The following is a 16,712-nucleotide window of genomic DNA, read 5'->3' on the forward strand; positions in this document are numbered from 1 at the left end:
GGCCAGAGAGCCTGTTCCTGTGCTATACTCTTCTTTGTTCTTTGAAGAGTGCAGGTCTGTAATACTGTAGGCTTGCGAAAAGCCAGAAGGTCTATGGAGACTTAAAAGTTGGTGATTCCTTACCAGAGGCCTGTGAAGCAGTGGTGTTCTGCTGGCATAGCTTGGTATCCGAGAGATTGTGTGAAAGACAAATCTTGAATGCACGTGGCGATCCAGAGGAGAGGAACCTTGGAAGAAAAGGTTGCAACCCTGGAGGTGGATGCCTGGTGAAGACAATCAAAGATTCCAAGGCAACACTTTGAGAGCGTAGAATGGAAAACCTTGTGTGAATTGTTAGGAAAGAGTTAATGTTCCCGAGTAGTTAAGTTGAAATTGGGGTTTTCATTATTTAACAGACTGACCAAATATAAAGAGGATACAGGTGGTACTGAGGTATTGTCAGAGAAGTGATTCCCAAACACAATAAACTTGGAGCTAAAGAAGTCAAGGCCCGCTGCCTCGTTGTTTAAGAATTACCATCGGAGCTTAACATGAATGATCGATTTTTCATTGAGACCAGTTGGTTCATAGTGAAACAAGAGTCCGAGGGAATTGATGAGAAATACGGAGAAGTTGTTTGGGTGGAATCTACCACTTGGTTTTAGAGTGTGGGGTGTCTGACCAGGTCACCCATTGGGTTACATGGGCTGTGTACTTACGGAGAATATTAGAGTATTAAATAAATTTTGTAACTTGTGTTAGCCTGGCGAATCTGTATCTACCTGTAACGGCAGTTGGTGTGAAGGAGTAGTGTATCATAGTTCATCTTTTCTTGTTTAATAAATGTTTTATTATTTTGCTAGAAGTACAGCAGCCGCCTCTGTGACTCTGCTCAGTAGTCACCCTCCACCTTATTGAACTGGCTGGATAGAGCTTTGGCACATGGTGAGGTGAAGTGCCTTGGGACATTAGAGGCTGTTCATAAATGCAAGCTGCTGTTTTCGCCAATCCACCTGTCTGAATTCTTACAGCATCTGCTGGATCACTTACCAATGGCGGGTTCCTGGAGAAGAGGAGAGGCAGTGGCACTCAGGCTTTGTACCAGGCTGCCAAGTTCCTGCAGGGCACACACCATCACATGCTGACTGGCAGACACATCAGCTGCTCCCGATTTGTCATTGTTGGCATCATTCACCACAGATTCTACCATAAACAAAAAAAAAGACTCAAAATAATTAACACATTATCCAGATATTTGTGCTCATGAACATAAAATACATAATTTAAAAACATTTTTTGATTCAGTTAGTATATTCCAATTGGATTTGCTTTAATAACAGTAAATTATTGGGGAATGAATTCCTTTGTTATTTAAACTCTGTTTGAGCAAATCATTCTGAACACCGCCTTTCAGTCCCATTTCCTTCAGCTATCTAATGCAGCCTTTAATGTCAACATTGTTCCTGCCCCAACCATTAACCCTGGAAGTGAATTCCACAGCCTCGCAAGTTCCTGGAAGAAATTACCAGCCCCCCTTTCTACAATCCCCATGTCTAATCTTGTATATTTGGCCCCTTGCTCTCGACCCCTCAACTGCTGGAAACAGTCTGCTTCTTTGGGTCTTGCCTATCCATTCCTCCGAGATTTCAAACACTTATCACATTCCTGTAATCGGAGTTGTTCCGACAAAAAAAAGCCCCGATTTTGTGTCTTTCTTCAGGTTTGCATTTCTTGATACCAGATGAGAGGCGGTAGCTTAGTGGTATTATCACTGGACTGGTGATCCAGAGACTGGGTTCAAACTAGGTTCGAATCCCACCACGACAAGTGATGGAAATTGAATCTCATATTGAATCCAATAAATATCTGGAAATAAAAGTCGAATGTGAAACCATTGTTGATTGTTGTAAAAAATCCCAGCTGGTTCTCTAATGTTCATAGGAATCTGGCTTAGCTGCGACTCCAGGTCCAAAGCAATGTGGTTGACTCTGAAATGGACCACCAATGCACTGGAACCGACAACGGCAAACCTAGCCCTGTTGCCCCTGCAAAGTCCACCTTACTAACATCTGGAGGATTGTCCCAAAATTGAGAGAGCTGTCTCACAGACTAGTCAAGCAACAACCTGACACAGACTTACCGTACAATGTCCCAGACACCATGATTACCATCCCTGGGTATGTCCTGTCCCACCAGCAGAGTTGTAAACAGTCAGGAGGAAGTTGCCCTGGGAGTCTTCAACATTGACTCTGGACTCCAAGAAGTCTCATGGCTTCAGGTTAAACATGGGCAAGGAAACCCCTGCTGATTACCACACCGTCCACCGTCAGCTGTTGAATCAGTACTCCTCCATGTTGAACACCACTTGGAGGAAGGATTGAGGGTGGCAAGGGCACATAATGTACTCAGGGTGAGAGAGTTCAATGTCTATCACCAAGAGTAATTCGGTAGCACCACTACTGACATAGCTGCTAGGCTGGGTCTGAACAACAGGTGAGGGAACAAACAAGAGGGAAAAACATTCTAGACACCATCCTCACCAACCTGCCTGCCGCAGATGCACCAGTCCTGTATCAGTAAGAGTGACCACCACTCACTCCTTGAGGAGGCCAAGCCCCGTCTTCACATTGAAGATAGAAGATACCCTCCATTGTTGTGTAGCACTACCATTGCGCTAAATGGGATAGATGCAGACCAGATTTAGCAACTCAAGACTGGGCATCCATGAGACGCTGTGGGCCATCAGCAGCAGCACAATTGTACTCAACCACAATCTGTAACCTCATGGCCCGGCATATCCCCCCACTCTACCATGACCACCAAGCCAGGGGATCAATCCTGGTTCAATAAAGAGTGTAGGAGGGCATGACAGGAGCAGCACCAGGCATACCGAAAAATTAGGTATCAACCTGATGAAGCTATAACAGAAAACTACTTACATGCCAACCAATAATCAGCAAGTGACGGACAGAGCTAAGCATTCCCCAAGCCAACAATCAGATCGAAGCTCTGCAGTCCTGCTACATCCAGTCGTGAATGGTGGTGGACAATTAAACAACTCACTGGAGCCACAAGTGCCGAGTGGATGATCCATCTTGGTCTCCTCCAGAGGCCCCCAGCATCACAGCTGCCAATCTTCAGTCAATTCAATTCTCCCACGTGATATGCAGAAATGGCTGAAGGCACTGGATACTGCAAAGGCTATAAAAAGCAGGACAAATCTAACACGGCCATTTACTGCCCTATCAGTCTACTCTCAGCAGTGCTATCAAGCGGCACTTACTTTGCAATAACCTGCTCACTGACGCTCAGTTTGGGTTCTGCTAGGGTCATTCAGGGTCACTCAGCTCCTGACCTCATTACAGCCTTGGTTCAAACATGCATAAAGAGGTGAACTCCAGAGATGAGGGGAGAGTGGCTGCCCTTGACATCAAGGCAGCATTTCTTTTTAAAATTTAGAGTTCCCAATTCACGCAAACACGGGGAGAATGTGCAAACTTCACACGGACAGTCACCCAGAGCCGGGATCGAACCTGAGATCTCGGCGGCGTGTGGCAGCAGGGCTAACCCACTGCCCATGTTTAACCCACTGCGCCACTGTGCTGCCCTATAAAGGCAGCATTTGACTGAGTATGGTATCAAGGAGCTCTAGCAAAACTGGAGTCAATGGGAATCAGGGGGAAAACTTTCCACTGGTTCGAGTCATATCTAGCACAAAGGAAGATGGTTGTGGTTGTTGGAGGTCAGTTATCTCAGGATGTCACTGCAGTAGTTTCTCATGGTAATGTCCTAGGCCCAACCATCTTCAGCTGCTTCATCAATGACCTTGCTTCCAACATAAGAACAGATGTGGGGATGTTCGCTGATGTTTAGCACCATTTGTGAATACTGAGACACTGAAGCAGTCCACGTGCAGATGCAACAAGACCTGGACAATATCCAGGCTTGGGCTGACAATTAACATTCACACCACACAAGTGCCAGGCAAAGACCATCTCCAGTAAGAGAGAATCAAACCATCTCCCCTTGACAGCCAATGGCATTGCCATCACTGAATCCACCACTGTCAACATCCTGGGGTTAACATTGACCGCAAACTGAACTGGACGAGGCATATAAATACTGTGGCGACAAGAGCAGGTCAGAGGTGAGTAACTTACCTCCTGACTCCCCAAAGCTTGTCCATGACCTCTCAGGCACAAGTCAAGAGTATAATGGAATACTCTCCACTTGTCTGGATGAGTGCAGCTCCAACAACACTCAAGAAGCTCAACACGGTCCAGGACAAAGCAGCCCACTTGATTTACATCCCTTCCACAAACATTCACTCCCTCCACCACTGACGCACAGTAGCAAGATGCACTGCAGGAACCAACCAAGGTTCCTTAGGCAGCACGTTCCAAACCCACGACCACTACCATCTAGACGGACAAGGGCAGCAGATACATGGGAACACCACCTCCTGCAAGTTTCCTTCCAAGTCACTCACTATCCTGACTTGGAAATATATCACCGTTCCTTCACTGTCGCTGTGGCAAAATCCTGGAACTCCCTCCTTAACAGCACAGTGAGTGTACTGCAGCGGTTCAAGAATGCAGCTCACCACCACCTTCTCAAGGGCAATTAGGGATGGGCAACAAATGCTGGCCTAGTCAGCGAAGCCCACATCCCGTAAAAATATATTTTGAAAAAATGGATGTTATTGTGGGAAATCGGCAATGTATAATCACTAAAGCCTCAAAATTCTTCCCATAGATTGGTGCCCAACACTGCAGTACTTTAATAATTGGGAAATCGAGATTAAGGCAAATTGAGACTGGGACAGAAAGTGAGACAGGGACTGGGACAGAGAGTGAGGCAAACAGAGACATGCTATAGAGCTGCCAAGATAGTTTGAGAGGCAAAAAGAGAAACAGAGATTATGGGATAGAGAAACAGCTTAAAATTTTTATAACATTCCTCATGAGATTTGGAATGACAAAGTCAATCATAGTCCTGGAGAAAATTCACTCACAGCAAAAGATGACTGAAGACAGGTCTAAAATTGTCTGCAAAACAGGTCTAAAACTCTCTGCCCTGAATTGGTGACGAATTGCTAGAGATGGGAAAATAAGCTGGATAGCTGCCCGCACGTCTGGTGGCTAACAGGCTGCTTTGGGAATTAAATTGCTGGATTCCAGCTGAGATCTCATCTCGAGGCTTATGAAAGGTTAGCGCACCATTCGAAGGTCACAGATGTGGCCAAGTAAATCTTTTCAGCTCTCTCTCCAGCTTGTGGAAGGAAGAACTGTGACAATAACGGAATGAATATGAAAAGGAATAATTCAGGGGTAAGGGCAGGGGGAAGTGGGAATAATTGCGCAACAGGAGTGAGCACGGGCAGAACATGGGCCAAATGGCCTCTTTCTCTGCTGTATGAATTTATGAAGATCTCAGCAGGGTCCAAATCCACTTCATGATACTGGAGAAGCAACTTCATGTAGCAGTGCACAGTTGAGATAGAGAATTAGGTGTGTACATATCATCACATTAAATTACTTAGCAAATTAGAAACATTTGCAGGGCTATGGGGAAAGAGTAAGGGGAATGGGACGACTTGAATAGCTCTTTTAAAGAGCCAGTGTGATGATTCTACATCCATGATGAGTTCATCTTTCACAGACAGGGATACATCGCTAAAGCCAATAAAGGTCTATCAAAGATTTCCTCTTACCCACTGTCTTCATCTGTTTGGCAATTGCCTGGCAAACTTCCTTCGCAGCTGCAATCTGAGCCTTCTCGCCGAGGATGCTGCCCACAGTCGCCCGAAGAATGAATGAGACACAACGCCGAGAGTACACCGCTTCTACATGACTTTGCGTGGCCCGGGGATGGGAGATGAGCTCCAGTACATGGGTAAGGAATGTCGCAAAGTTACGCTCCAGCCACTGTCCCCCAAGTGTGGTGACAAAAACAACATACGCCTGAAACAGAGAGAATACAAAAAAAAGCTCTGTAAATGAAGTGTCGCAAAGATAGCACACACCCTTACTTGTCCCCGGTGCTAATAATTTCCCATTGTCACTGAAGTCTATTACAAAACCACTGCTTCTGCCATGTTAATCTCTCCAGCTATGTCGGGCAGCTGCAAAGCCAATAGTGGCTATCACTATTGTGATATTGGAACAGGAGGCCAGAGGTAAAGGGTGCGATTCAGCAGACTCAAGTTAACAGCGCGTTTAGCGGGGTGTTTCTCAGCGGCTGCAGCCCGAGAAGCACCCCGCTATCCAGTGGCACTTTGCAATATTTTTTGGCCTCGGGGAGTTTCTCTCCACTGAGGCTCCATTTAGAGGGATTTCCTGCTGGTCATTGCAGATTGGACTTGCGAGGTTAGTTGGTTTTGAAGAGTGACTGGGTGATACAGATGTTAGAGTGGACTCGCCCAAAGCTGGAAAGGTAATCCTGTTCAGCTCTTTTGGCCACATATTCTGAACACTGAAGATCAATCGACATAAAGGCCACTTTTTTGTAGAGCGATATCTTTGAGAGAAGTGTTTCTGAAACTGCCCAAAGATGCAACAGTTGCATAAGAAAAACTCTGAAAACGGAACAATTATGTCTGCCGCCTGAATGATGCTTGTAAGGTACGGTATTTTTCAGTGAGGTCTGTTTTGCCGAAAATAGGTTGAGTTCAACTTAACTTTTATTGGTATCATAAAGGAAAACTTTTAGCCATCTTATGATGCATGTTGATGATTTCCTATGGGGTGATACTGCAGAATTTAGGGTGAGAGCTCAAGGTACTCACTTGCGTTACGCCAACTCGCACTTCTCGGCTCACAGACCCGCCACCTTTCAGCATCTCTCCTCCACTCCGTAAGAATCCTGAACCTCCACGCAGGAATCCTGTTGCCAACAACTCCAACACCTCCTCTAGGTTGGCACGCTTCACATTCTGCCGCATCACTGTGACAATTAAAAATATATGTAAAAACTAGCAGGAAAGACTGAATAAACTGGGCTTCTTTTCTCAAGAAAAACTAGGGTTGAGGGGTGAACGGATCCAGATTGTAGAAGCGATGTTTCCACTTGTGGAGAAGGCCAAAATTAGTGCCCATAAATATTAGATAGTCATTAATAAATCATGGCAGGACAGCTCCAAGGCGTGGTCTGCTCCTCTTGCTCCATGTGGCAGGCTGGGGACAGTTCCAGTCCCCAGGGTCAGCATGTGTGCAGTCAGTGTCTCCAGTTACAGCTCCTGGAAGCTCACATTTCAGAGCTGGAGCGGTGGCTGGAGACACTGTGGAGCATCCGTAAGTCGGAGAGCATTGTGGATAGCACGTATAGCGAGGTGGTCACACCGCAGGCTCAGACTCCGCAGGCAGGAAGGGAATGGGTGACCACCAGACAGAGGAAGAGGGTGAGGCAGGTAGTGCAGGAATCTCCTGTGGCCATTCCCCTGCAGAACAGATATACCACTTTGGATACTGTTGAGGGGAATGGCCTCTCAGGGGAAAACAGCCAAATTCGTGGCACCACGGTTGGTTCTGCTGCAGAGGGGAGGGGTGATAAGTGTGACAGTGCAATAGTTATAGGGGATTCAATTGTAAGGGGAATAGACAGGCGTTTCTGTGGCCGCAAACAACACTCCAGGATAGTATGTTGCCTCCCTGGTGCTAGGGTCAAAGATGTCTCGGAGCGGGTACAGGACATTCTGGAGGGACGGAGGGTGAACAGCCAGTGTCGTGGTATACAGCGGTACAATCAACATAAGTAAAAAAAGGGATGAGGTCCTAAAAGCAGAATACAGGGAGCTAGGAAGGAAGTTAAGAAATCGGACCTCAAAGGTAGTGATCTCAGGATTACTACCGGTGCCATGTGCAAGTCAGAGTAGAAATGACAGGATATATAGGATGAATACGTGGCTGAAGGGTTGGTGTCAGGGGGAGGGTTTCAGATTCCTGGGGCATTGGGACCAGTTCTGGAGGAGGTGGGACCTGTACAAACTGGACGCGTTACACCTGGGCAGGACTGGAACTGATGTCCTAGGGGGGATATTTGCTAGAGCTGTTGAGGAGTGTTTAAACTAATGTGGCAGGGGGATGGGAACCGATGCAGGAAGTCGGAAGGTAGCAAAACAGGGACAGAAACAAAAGGCAGTAAGGGGGAAAGTGTAAGGCAGAGAAGCCATCGTCAAAAATCAAAAAGGGCAACAGTACAAGGTACAGTGACTGAGGGGAGCTCAGTGAATAGGCCCAAAAGGAATAAAACGGGAAGTAAAAACATGAATGGAAAGCGACGCGGCAGGTTGTCACATGAAGATATGGGTTCAACGACAAAGAAAATTAGGAGAAAAGTTAAGAGGAAAAATAACTTCGGAGAGGTTACTGATCAAGGTGTTAAGATTCAAAACAGAGGTATAAAAGCCAACATAAGTGTACTTTACCTGAATGTTCGTAGTATTTGGAATAAGGTAAATGAGTTGATGGCGCAAATCATCGTGAATGACTATGATTTAGTGGCCATTACTGAAACATGGTTAAAGGATGGTCACAACTGGGAGTTAAATATCCAAGGGTATCAAACTATTCGGAAGGTCAGAGTGAATGGCAAGGGAGGTGGTGTAGCTCTGTTATTTAAGGATGACATCCGGGCAATAGTATGGGATGACATTGGTGTTATGGAGGATAAGGTTGAATCCATTTGGGTGGAAATCAGGAATAGCATGGCAAAAAAGTCACTGATAGGAGCAGTCTATAGGCCACCAAATAGTAACATCATGGTGGTGCAGACAATAAACAAAGAAATAACGGATGCATGTAGAAATGGTACAGCAGTTATCATGGGAATTTCAATTTACATGTCAATTGGTTTAACCAGGTCGGTTAAGGCAGCCTTGAGGAGGAGTTGATAGAATGTATACGCAATAGTTTCCTAGAACAGTATGTAATGGAACCTACGAGGGAACAAGCGGTCCTAGATCTGGTCCTGTGTAATGAGACAGGATTGATTAATGATCTCATAGTTAGGGATCCTCTCGGAAGGAGCGATCACAATATGGTGGCATTTAAAATACAGATGGAGGGTGAGAAGGTAAAATCAACCACTAGTGTTTTGTGCTTAAACAAAGGAGATTACAATGGGATGAGAGAAGAGATAGCTAAGGTAGATTGGGAGCAAAGACTTTATGGTGAAACAGTTGAGGAACAGTGGCGAACCTTCCAAGCGATTTTTCACAGTGCTCAGCAAAGGTTTATACCAACAAAAAGGAAGGATGGTAGAAAGAGGGAAAATCGACCGCGGATATCTCAGGAAATAAGAGAGTATCAAATTGAAGGAAAAAGCGTACAAAATGGCAAAGATTAGTGGGAGACTAGAGGACTGGGAAATCTTTAGGGGGCAACAGAAAGCTACTAAAAAGCAATAAAGTGTAAGATAGATTATGAGAGTAAACTTGCTTAGAATATAAAAACAGATAGTAAAAGTTTCTACAAATATATAAAACAAAAGAGTGGCTAAGGTCCTTTAGAGGATGAGAAGGGAGATTTAATAATGGGAGATGAGGAAATGGCTGAGGAACTGAACAGGTTTTTTGGGTCGGTCTTCACAGTGACTGATGGAAATGAGGCTATGACAGGTGGAGGACCTTGAGATGATTGTTATCACTAAGGAGGTAGTGATGGGCAAGCTAATGGGGCTAAAGGTAGACAAGTCTCCTGGCCCTGATGGAATACATCCCAGAGTGCTAAGAGAGATGGCTAGGGAAATTGCAAATGCACTAGTGATAATTTGCCAAAATTCACTAGACTCTGGGGTAGTCCTGGCAGATTGGAAATTAGCAAACGTGACACCACTGTTTAAAAAAGGAGGTAGGCAGAAAGCGGGTAATTATAGGCCAGTTAGCTTAACTTCGGTGGTAGGGAAGCTGCTGGAATCTATCAAGGAAGAAATAGCGAGGCATCTGGATGGAAATTGTCCCATTGGGCAGACGCAGCATGGGTTCATAAAGGGCAGGTCGTGCATAACTAATTTAGTGGAATTTTTTGAGGACATTACCAGTGCAGTAGATAACGGGGAGCCAATGGATGTGGGATATCTGGATTTCCAGAAAGCTTTTGCCAAGGTGCCACACAAAAGGTTGCTGCATAAGATAAAGATGCATGGCATTAAGGGTAAAGTAGTAGCATGGGTAGAGGTTTGGTTAATTAATAGAAAGCAAAGAGTGGGGATTAATGGGTGTTTCTCTGGTTGGCAATCAGTAGCTAGTGGTGTCCCTCAGGGATCAGTGTTGGGCCCACAATTGTTCACAATTTACATAGATGATTTGGAGTTGGGGGACCAAGTGCAATGTGTAAGTTTGCAGACGACACTAAGATGAGTGGTAAAGCAAAACGTGCAGAGGATACCGGAAGTCTGCAGAGGGATTTGGATAGGTTAAGTTAATGGGCTAGGGTCTGGCAGATGGAATACAATATTGACAAATGTGAGGTTATCCATTTTGGTAGGAATAACAGCAAAAGGGATTATTTAAATGATGAAATATTACAACATGCTGCTGTGCAGAGAGATCTGGGTGTGCTAGTGCATGAGTCGCAAAAAGTTGGTTTACAGGTGCAACAAGTGATTAAGAAGGCAAATGGAATTTTGTCCTTCATTGCTACAGGGATGAAGTTTAAGACTAGGGAGGTTATGCTGCAATTGCATAAGGTGTTAGTGAGGCCACACCTGGAGTATTGTGTTCAGTTTTGGTCTCCTTACCTGAGAAAGGACGTACTGGCGCTGGAGGGTGTGCAGAGGAGATTCACTAGGTTAATCCCAGAGCTGAAGGGGTTGGATTACGAGGAGAGGTTGAGTAGACTGGGACTGTACTCGTTGGAATTCAGAAGGATGTGGAGGGATCTTATAGAATCATATAAAATTATGGAAGGGAATAGATAGGATTGATGCGGGCAGGTTGTTTCCACTGGCGGGTGAAAGCAGAACTCGGGGCATAGCCTCAAAATAAGGGGAAGTAGATTTAGGACTGAGTTTAGGAGGAACTTCTTCACCCAAAGGGTTGTGAATTTATGGAATTCCTTGCCCAGTGAAGCAGTTGAGGCTCCTTCATTAAAAGTTTTGAAGATAAAGATAGATAGTTTTTGAAGAATAAAGGGATTAAGGGTTATGGTGTTCGGGCCGGAAAGTGGAGCTGAGTCCACAAAAGATCAGCCATGATCTTATTGAATGGCGGAGCAGGCTCGAGGGGCCAGATGGCCTACTCCTGCTCCTAGTTCTTCTGTTCTAATGGAAATTCAGGAAAAATCTTTTGATCCAGAGTGGTTAGAATTTGGAATTTGCTGCCACAGGGAGTAGCTAAGACCTAAAACACAGATGTTTTAAAAGGGGTGGGAGAAAAAATAGAGAAAGGGAGAGAAGGAATTGGTGATCGGGTTAGACAGAGGGTTTGAGGGGGGGGGGGGGGGGGGGGGGGGGGAAGAGATTGGGGAGAAGCTCATCTGAAATATAAACACTTGCAAAGACCTGTTAGGCAGAGTGGTTTGTTTTGCTGTTGGGCATTTGATGCAAGAATGTCCTCATGGATTATGGCATAGACAACAGTGAGCTTGTAAACCACCAGAATATTGGAAGAGAGAAGGGATTCCAAAGAATATCCAGAAAACACTCATCTAAAAAAGTTGCATAATGCAAAAATAAAAGCTGAAACTGCATTGAAACATGGCTATCTCCAGGTAGCTGAATAGACATTCATTTTAAAAGATTTTAATAATTTCTAAATTAAGTACATGTAATATGGGTTTGGCAACCTTCATTAGCACCCCTGTCTACACTCCAACATTCCAACCATCTTTAGTATATCACACTGCTAGCAATAGTTCTTTATTTATCTTTCTAATCAGTTCCAATACCAGCATCTTTCCTGATCTCGCAATTCCTAAATTGAAAGCTATGGCAAATGCTTTCTAGCACTGTATGGGATAAGAATAGGGACTGACAGAATGTGCACAGCACCCTCTCGCTGTGCCTGTTAACATTACATCTCTAAAAATATTTAGAGCTAATTTTAATCTGTTACTTTGCAACTGTGCACATTGGTATTCACCCAATGCAGCCAGAGCAGCATTAAGATCACATTTCATTTCTTCCCAAAAAAAGGGCTTTCTTTTACAAATTAATTAAGGTAATGACAACACTGTTGGTAAAGGTAGTGTGTAGCAGAACTAAACTGTCCATAGGATCAAAAGATCTTAGTTTATCTGAGCTATAGGAATAAAATCAGTATCTGCTGTGGCTCAGTGGGCAACACAAACTCTCGAGTCAGAAGGTCGCAGATTCAATACCCACTCCAGAGACTTGAGCGTGGAATCTAGGCTGGCATGTCTGGTGATGTACTGAGGGAATGTTGCACTGTTGGAGGTGCTGCCTGTTGATGTGACATTAAACCAAGGTTCCGTCTGTCCTCTTGGGTGGACGTAAAAGATCCCAAGGCACTATTTCAAAGGGGAGTTCATCCCGGTGACCTGGCCAATATTCATCCCTCAATCAACATCACAAAATACAGGTCATCTGGTCGTTATCACGTTGCTCTTTGTGGGAGTTTGCTGTGTGTAACTTGGCTGTCCTGTTTCCTACCATACAACAGTGACTGCACTTCAGAAGTATTTCATTGTCTGTGATGTGCTTCAGGACACCCTGAAAGGTGCTTTTTAAATGCAAGCCCTTTACTTTCTTACAATTGGAGTCAATGTCGCAGGGTAGAGGTAGCAAGAAGTTGGGGGTTCCTAACCACCATCTTAATCAAGTTACATTTGCTGCAAAGTGCATGGACAGCTGAGATCAGGATTGTGGTTTTCTGTGATGCACCACGTGGCTAAATTGTCAATCTACGCTCACACAGGAAGGGGACTCTGGCCAGGTAGCAGAAGGCGAAGGGTTCATGTGCAAAATCGCAGAAAAGTAAACAAAACTCCAGACCCGTTGATTGCGTTGGCATAGGCAGAAACATTTCTCTGCAGGAAGGTTAACAGTCACTTTCTTCAGTATTGTTGAAAATACAATCAACCAGGAAATTTACATTTTCAAAAGAGCTGTCTTTTGATTTCAAAGTTACCAGTCAATAAATTTTAAACCACTGCACACATTTCCATAGATTAAACCTATTTTAAAAAATTATTTAATCTGATATGGGTATCGCTGGAAAGGCCAGCATTTGTGGCCTGACTCTATGGGCAGCACGGTAACATAGTGGTTAGCACTGTTGTTTCACAGCACCAGGGACCCGGGTTCGATTCCCGGCTTGGGTCGCTGTCTGTGCGGAATCTGCACGTTCTCCCCGCGTCTGCATGGATTTCCTCGGTGCTCCGGTTTCCTCCCACAAGTCCCGAAAGACATGTTGTTGGGTGAATTGGACATTCTGAATTCTCCCTCAGTGTACCCGAACAGGAGCTGGAATGTGGCGAAAAGGGGCTCTTCACAGTAACTTCATTGCAGTGTTAATGTAAGCCGACTTGTGACACTAATAAAGATTATTATTATTACGGTCCTTCAATTGAGTGGTTTGCTAGGCTATTTCAGAGGGCAGTTAAGAGTCAATCACAATGCGGTGGGCCTTGTGTCACATGTAATAATAATCGCGTATTGTCACAAGGCTTCAATGAAGTTACTGTGAAAAGCGGCCAGACTGGGTAAGGAAGGCAGATTTCCTTCTCAAAAGGAGATTTGTGAGCCAAAGATAAAAGCAAATTACTGCGGATGCTGGAATCTGAAAAAGAAACAGAAAATGCTGGACAATCGCAGCAGATCTGACAGCGTCTGTGGACAGAGAAGTGAACCAGATGGGATTTTACAACTGTCAACAATAGTTACATGGTCATTAAACTTTTAATATCAGATCTTTGATTAAATTCAAATTCCACTAGCTGCCGTGGTGGGATTTGAACCCGGGTCACCAGAGACACCCTGGATCTCGGGATTATGAGTCCATTGATAATATCACTATGTCACCTCTTCCCCATATTTATGTTGGCATTCCTCTGCCCTTAACGAATTGTACAGCACAGGAGGTCATTCGGCCTTTCATACCTATATTAACTCTTTGAATAGATATCCAATTGATTCCATTTCCCGGCTTTGTAACCATTGTCCTGCAACTTTTTCCCCTCCATGTATTTAAACAGTTCCCTTTCGGTAATTACTATTAAATCTGCTTCCACTATCCTTCCAGGCAAAGTGCAACTTAGCAAATCTTTGATAAATGTTTTGTTTTGGGGAACAAATCAGCACAGTACTTTCTGGGACACACTACCTGCTGCTTGTTTTGGTGTTAAAGCCGTTGCCATGACTGTCCCAAGTAACTTGGATACTGCAACTCGGACACCATAATTAGATCCCTCCAGGGCCTTAAAGCAAAGAGTAGCAAGATTTTCCAGCTCTGTGGTCCACATGAAGACGGATTCCTTCTGCAGTTCCAGGAGGCACTAGGATATAAACAGATGTATTTTCAGGACTGCACTGTGCTCCCAGAAACACAAATCAAATATCCACATTGAAGGAAGAAACCTTCTTCTCTCCACCTCGGGTGTCATCAATGGCTCAGTGGGTTGCACTCCCTTCAGGTCCCAATCCAGAGACCCGAGCACAAAACCCAGGCTGACACTCTTACTGTAACTATCTTTCATTGTCGTTCCACAACTTTTGACCGAATCAACAACCAGAATCCATTACTATGTATGTTTACTTGTTTAATCCCTTACCAGAAAAGTAGACTGATTAATCTCTCTTTTTAAATGCTGCACAACTGATTGTCATTATTCTACACAATGGCCATCCTTGCTCCAATGGTTGCGCTTCCGTCCAAGTTAGAGTTTGTGGATTCAACTCCCACTTCTCGGACTTGAGCCCATAATCCAAGTTGACATTTCTGTGGAGTGCTAAGGGAGTGCTACACTGTTGGAGGTATCATCTTTCAGAGGAGATGTTAACCTAGGGCCCATCCGCCTTCTAAAGTGGAGGTAAAAGATCCCATGGCATTATTCATAGGAGAGCACAGAGGCCTTCCAGTGTCCTGGTTAATATTCTTCCCTCAACCAACAACAGTGCTTTACTGGTCATTGAAATCTTTATGCCTGTAGGTTGGCTGTCATCCTTCCTTATAGAACACTGGACCTGAAGCACTTTGGCTGAACGTGAAAATATTGTTGTACTGCACAAAAGAACAAAAACAAGTTTCTTACCTTGCCTACTGCACACCGCACAGCCATTGATCGGTCAGTCAAACCTGAACGAGCATTTTTGTAGATATCTCGATGGCAGGAAGCAGCTGCACCACCCAAACCATTTAGTATCTTCTGCAAGCTCAGCAGAATCTCACTGCGGCCTTGTGACTGTTAAAAACACAGACAAGACTTTAGAAACTAGCAGACCTGGCATTACACCCATGGAGTGAAGGCCAAGTGTAGCCTTTGGGTGAAGCAGGGTGATAGAATTGGCCCAGAATGAACGGACATAGGTCAGTTTTCAATTTGAAGTCATAATTCTGCCCAGATATTCAGAATTGGCATTATAAATCTCTATCCTGGCATACAGAATAGAAACATCTGATTACAATTTACATTGAATCAAAAGAAAAAATACAAGTCAAGCTCATTGATTTAGCCATTATTGGGAGTTAATTAACATCAGACTCTCAGTGGGCTTGCTGAGAAGTTGATGTCAGCTATGAGTGGATGATACCTTCATCTCTGAATCAGAAGATTCAAGCCCCATTCCAGAGACTTGAGCATATAATCCAGGCTGACACTCCAGAGGGACCTCTACGCTGTATGCAAGGACTGTTGATTCTTTTCACCGGGCTTTGCAAATGACAACAGGTTAGCATCCAGAAACCAGCATGTTATATGTGACAATTGAGGTGACATTTTATTTGTTGAAACCTCATCATTCCAAAGGAGCTGCTATTCCAGACACCATTGGAGCTCAGGCTTCAACTCCCAATTTGAGGATTTAACTGCTCCAAGTGCCCATTATTTTTCAGTAGCTCCATGACACTGGTGGAGATCCTGCAGTCCTGCATTGTGGTGATACAAACACCAAGCTCATCAACAGGTCAATGTCAGGACATGGTTACGACAAACCAGTTTCCATTACATGAACCTCACATCTGAAGCAGCATAAAGAGCAGCTCCTGCACCCATATAATATACAAACAGACCATCATCCCAACAGCTCAACTCGAGGGCAGGGCGTGTGACACAACTGGGGTTTGGGAAAAATCACTGGCGTCCATCACATGTCAGGCTGCTGGGACATTGGCACAGCATCCCACAGGGTGTGCTGAAACCCGTGGGAGAAAGGCCAGTGAAGATTCACTCACTTGGACATTACCATAGATGAGAGGTTACAGTTTAGGAGATGCTGGAAGCTGCTTCTGTATTGTTACTAGTGCTGAGTGGGTGAAGAGGTGACCTGACCGAAGGCTTTAAGTTTACAATTAATGGTTGAACTGCCTGGTCAGCAACACTGTTTTTTTCCTCAAGTTACGCTGACTAGATTGATTTGATCTTTTTTTATCCAGAATCTATTCGCTGTGGCACAGTTGGCTTCTGAATCAGAATGTCACAGGTTCAAGCCCCTACCAGCACTTGAACACACAACCCGGGCTGACACTTCAGGGGAGTACTTCTGACCAATGTTTATCTTTCAACCAATATCCCTAAAAAAAAGATTTCCTGCTCATTAATATACCGTTGTTTTTGAAA

The 16,712-nt window shown here is 44.6% G+C and overlaps 1 protein-coding gene across 1 annotated transcript in view; it reads right to left on the reverse strand.

Annotated features, from left to right (window-relative positions):
- The window catches only part of heatr5b (HEAT repeat containing 5B), a 128,057-nt gene that overhangs the window by 94,691 nt on the left and 16,654 nt on the right, over window positions 1-16,712 (reverse strand). The window contains exons 5-9 of the mRNA XM_072498484.1: window positions 15,189-15,338; window positions 14,261-14,432; window positions 6,767-6,924; window positions 5,693-5,942; window positions 1,030-1,182 (exon numbers count right to left, since the gene is read on the reverse strand). Of these exons, the coding sequence (XP_072354585.1) occupies window positions 1,030-1,182; window positions 5,693-5,942; window positions 6,767-6,924; window positions 14,261-14,432; window positions 15,189-15,338 (883 nt within the window). The remainder of the gene's footprint in view (window positions 1-1,029; window positions 1,183-5,692; window positions 5,943-6,766; window positions 6,925-14,260; window positions 14,433-15,188; window positions 15,339-16,712) is intronic.

Source organism: Scyliorhinus torazame, chromosome 4 (assembly GCF_047496885.1).
Source record: "Scyliorhinus torazame isolate Kashiwa2021f chromosome 4, sScyTor2.1, whole genome shotgun sequence".
NCBI classification, from domain to species: domain Eukaryota; kingdom Metazoa; phylum Chordata; class Chondrichthyes; order Carcharhiniformes; family Scyliorhinidae; genus Scyliorhinus; species Scyliorhinus torazame.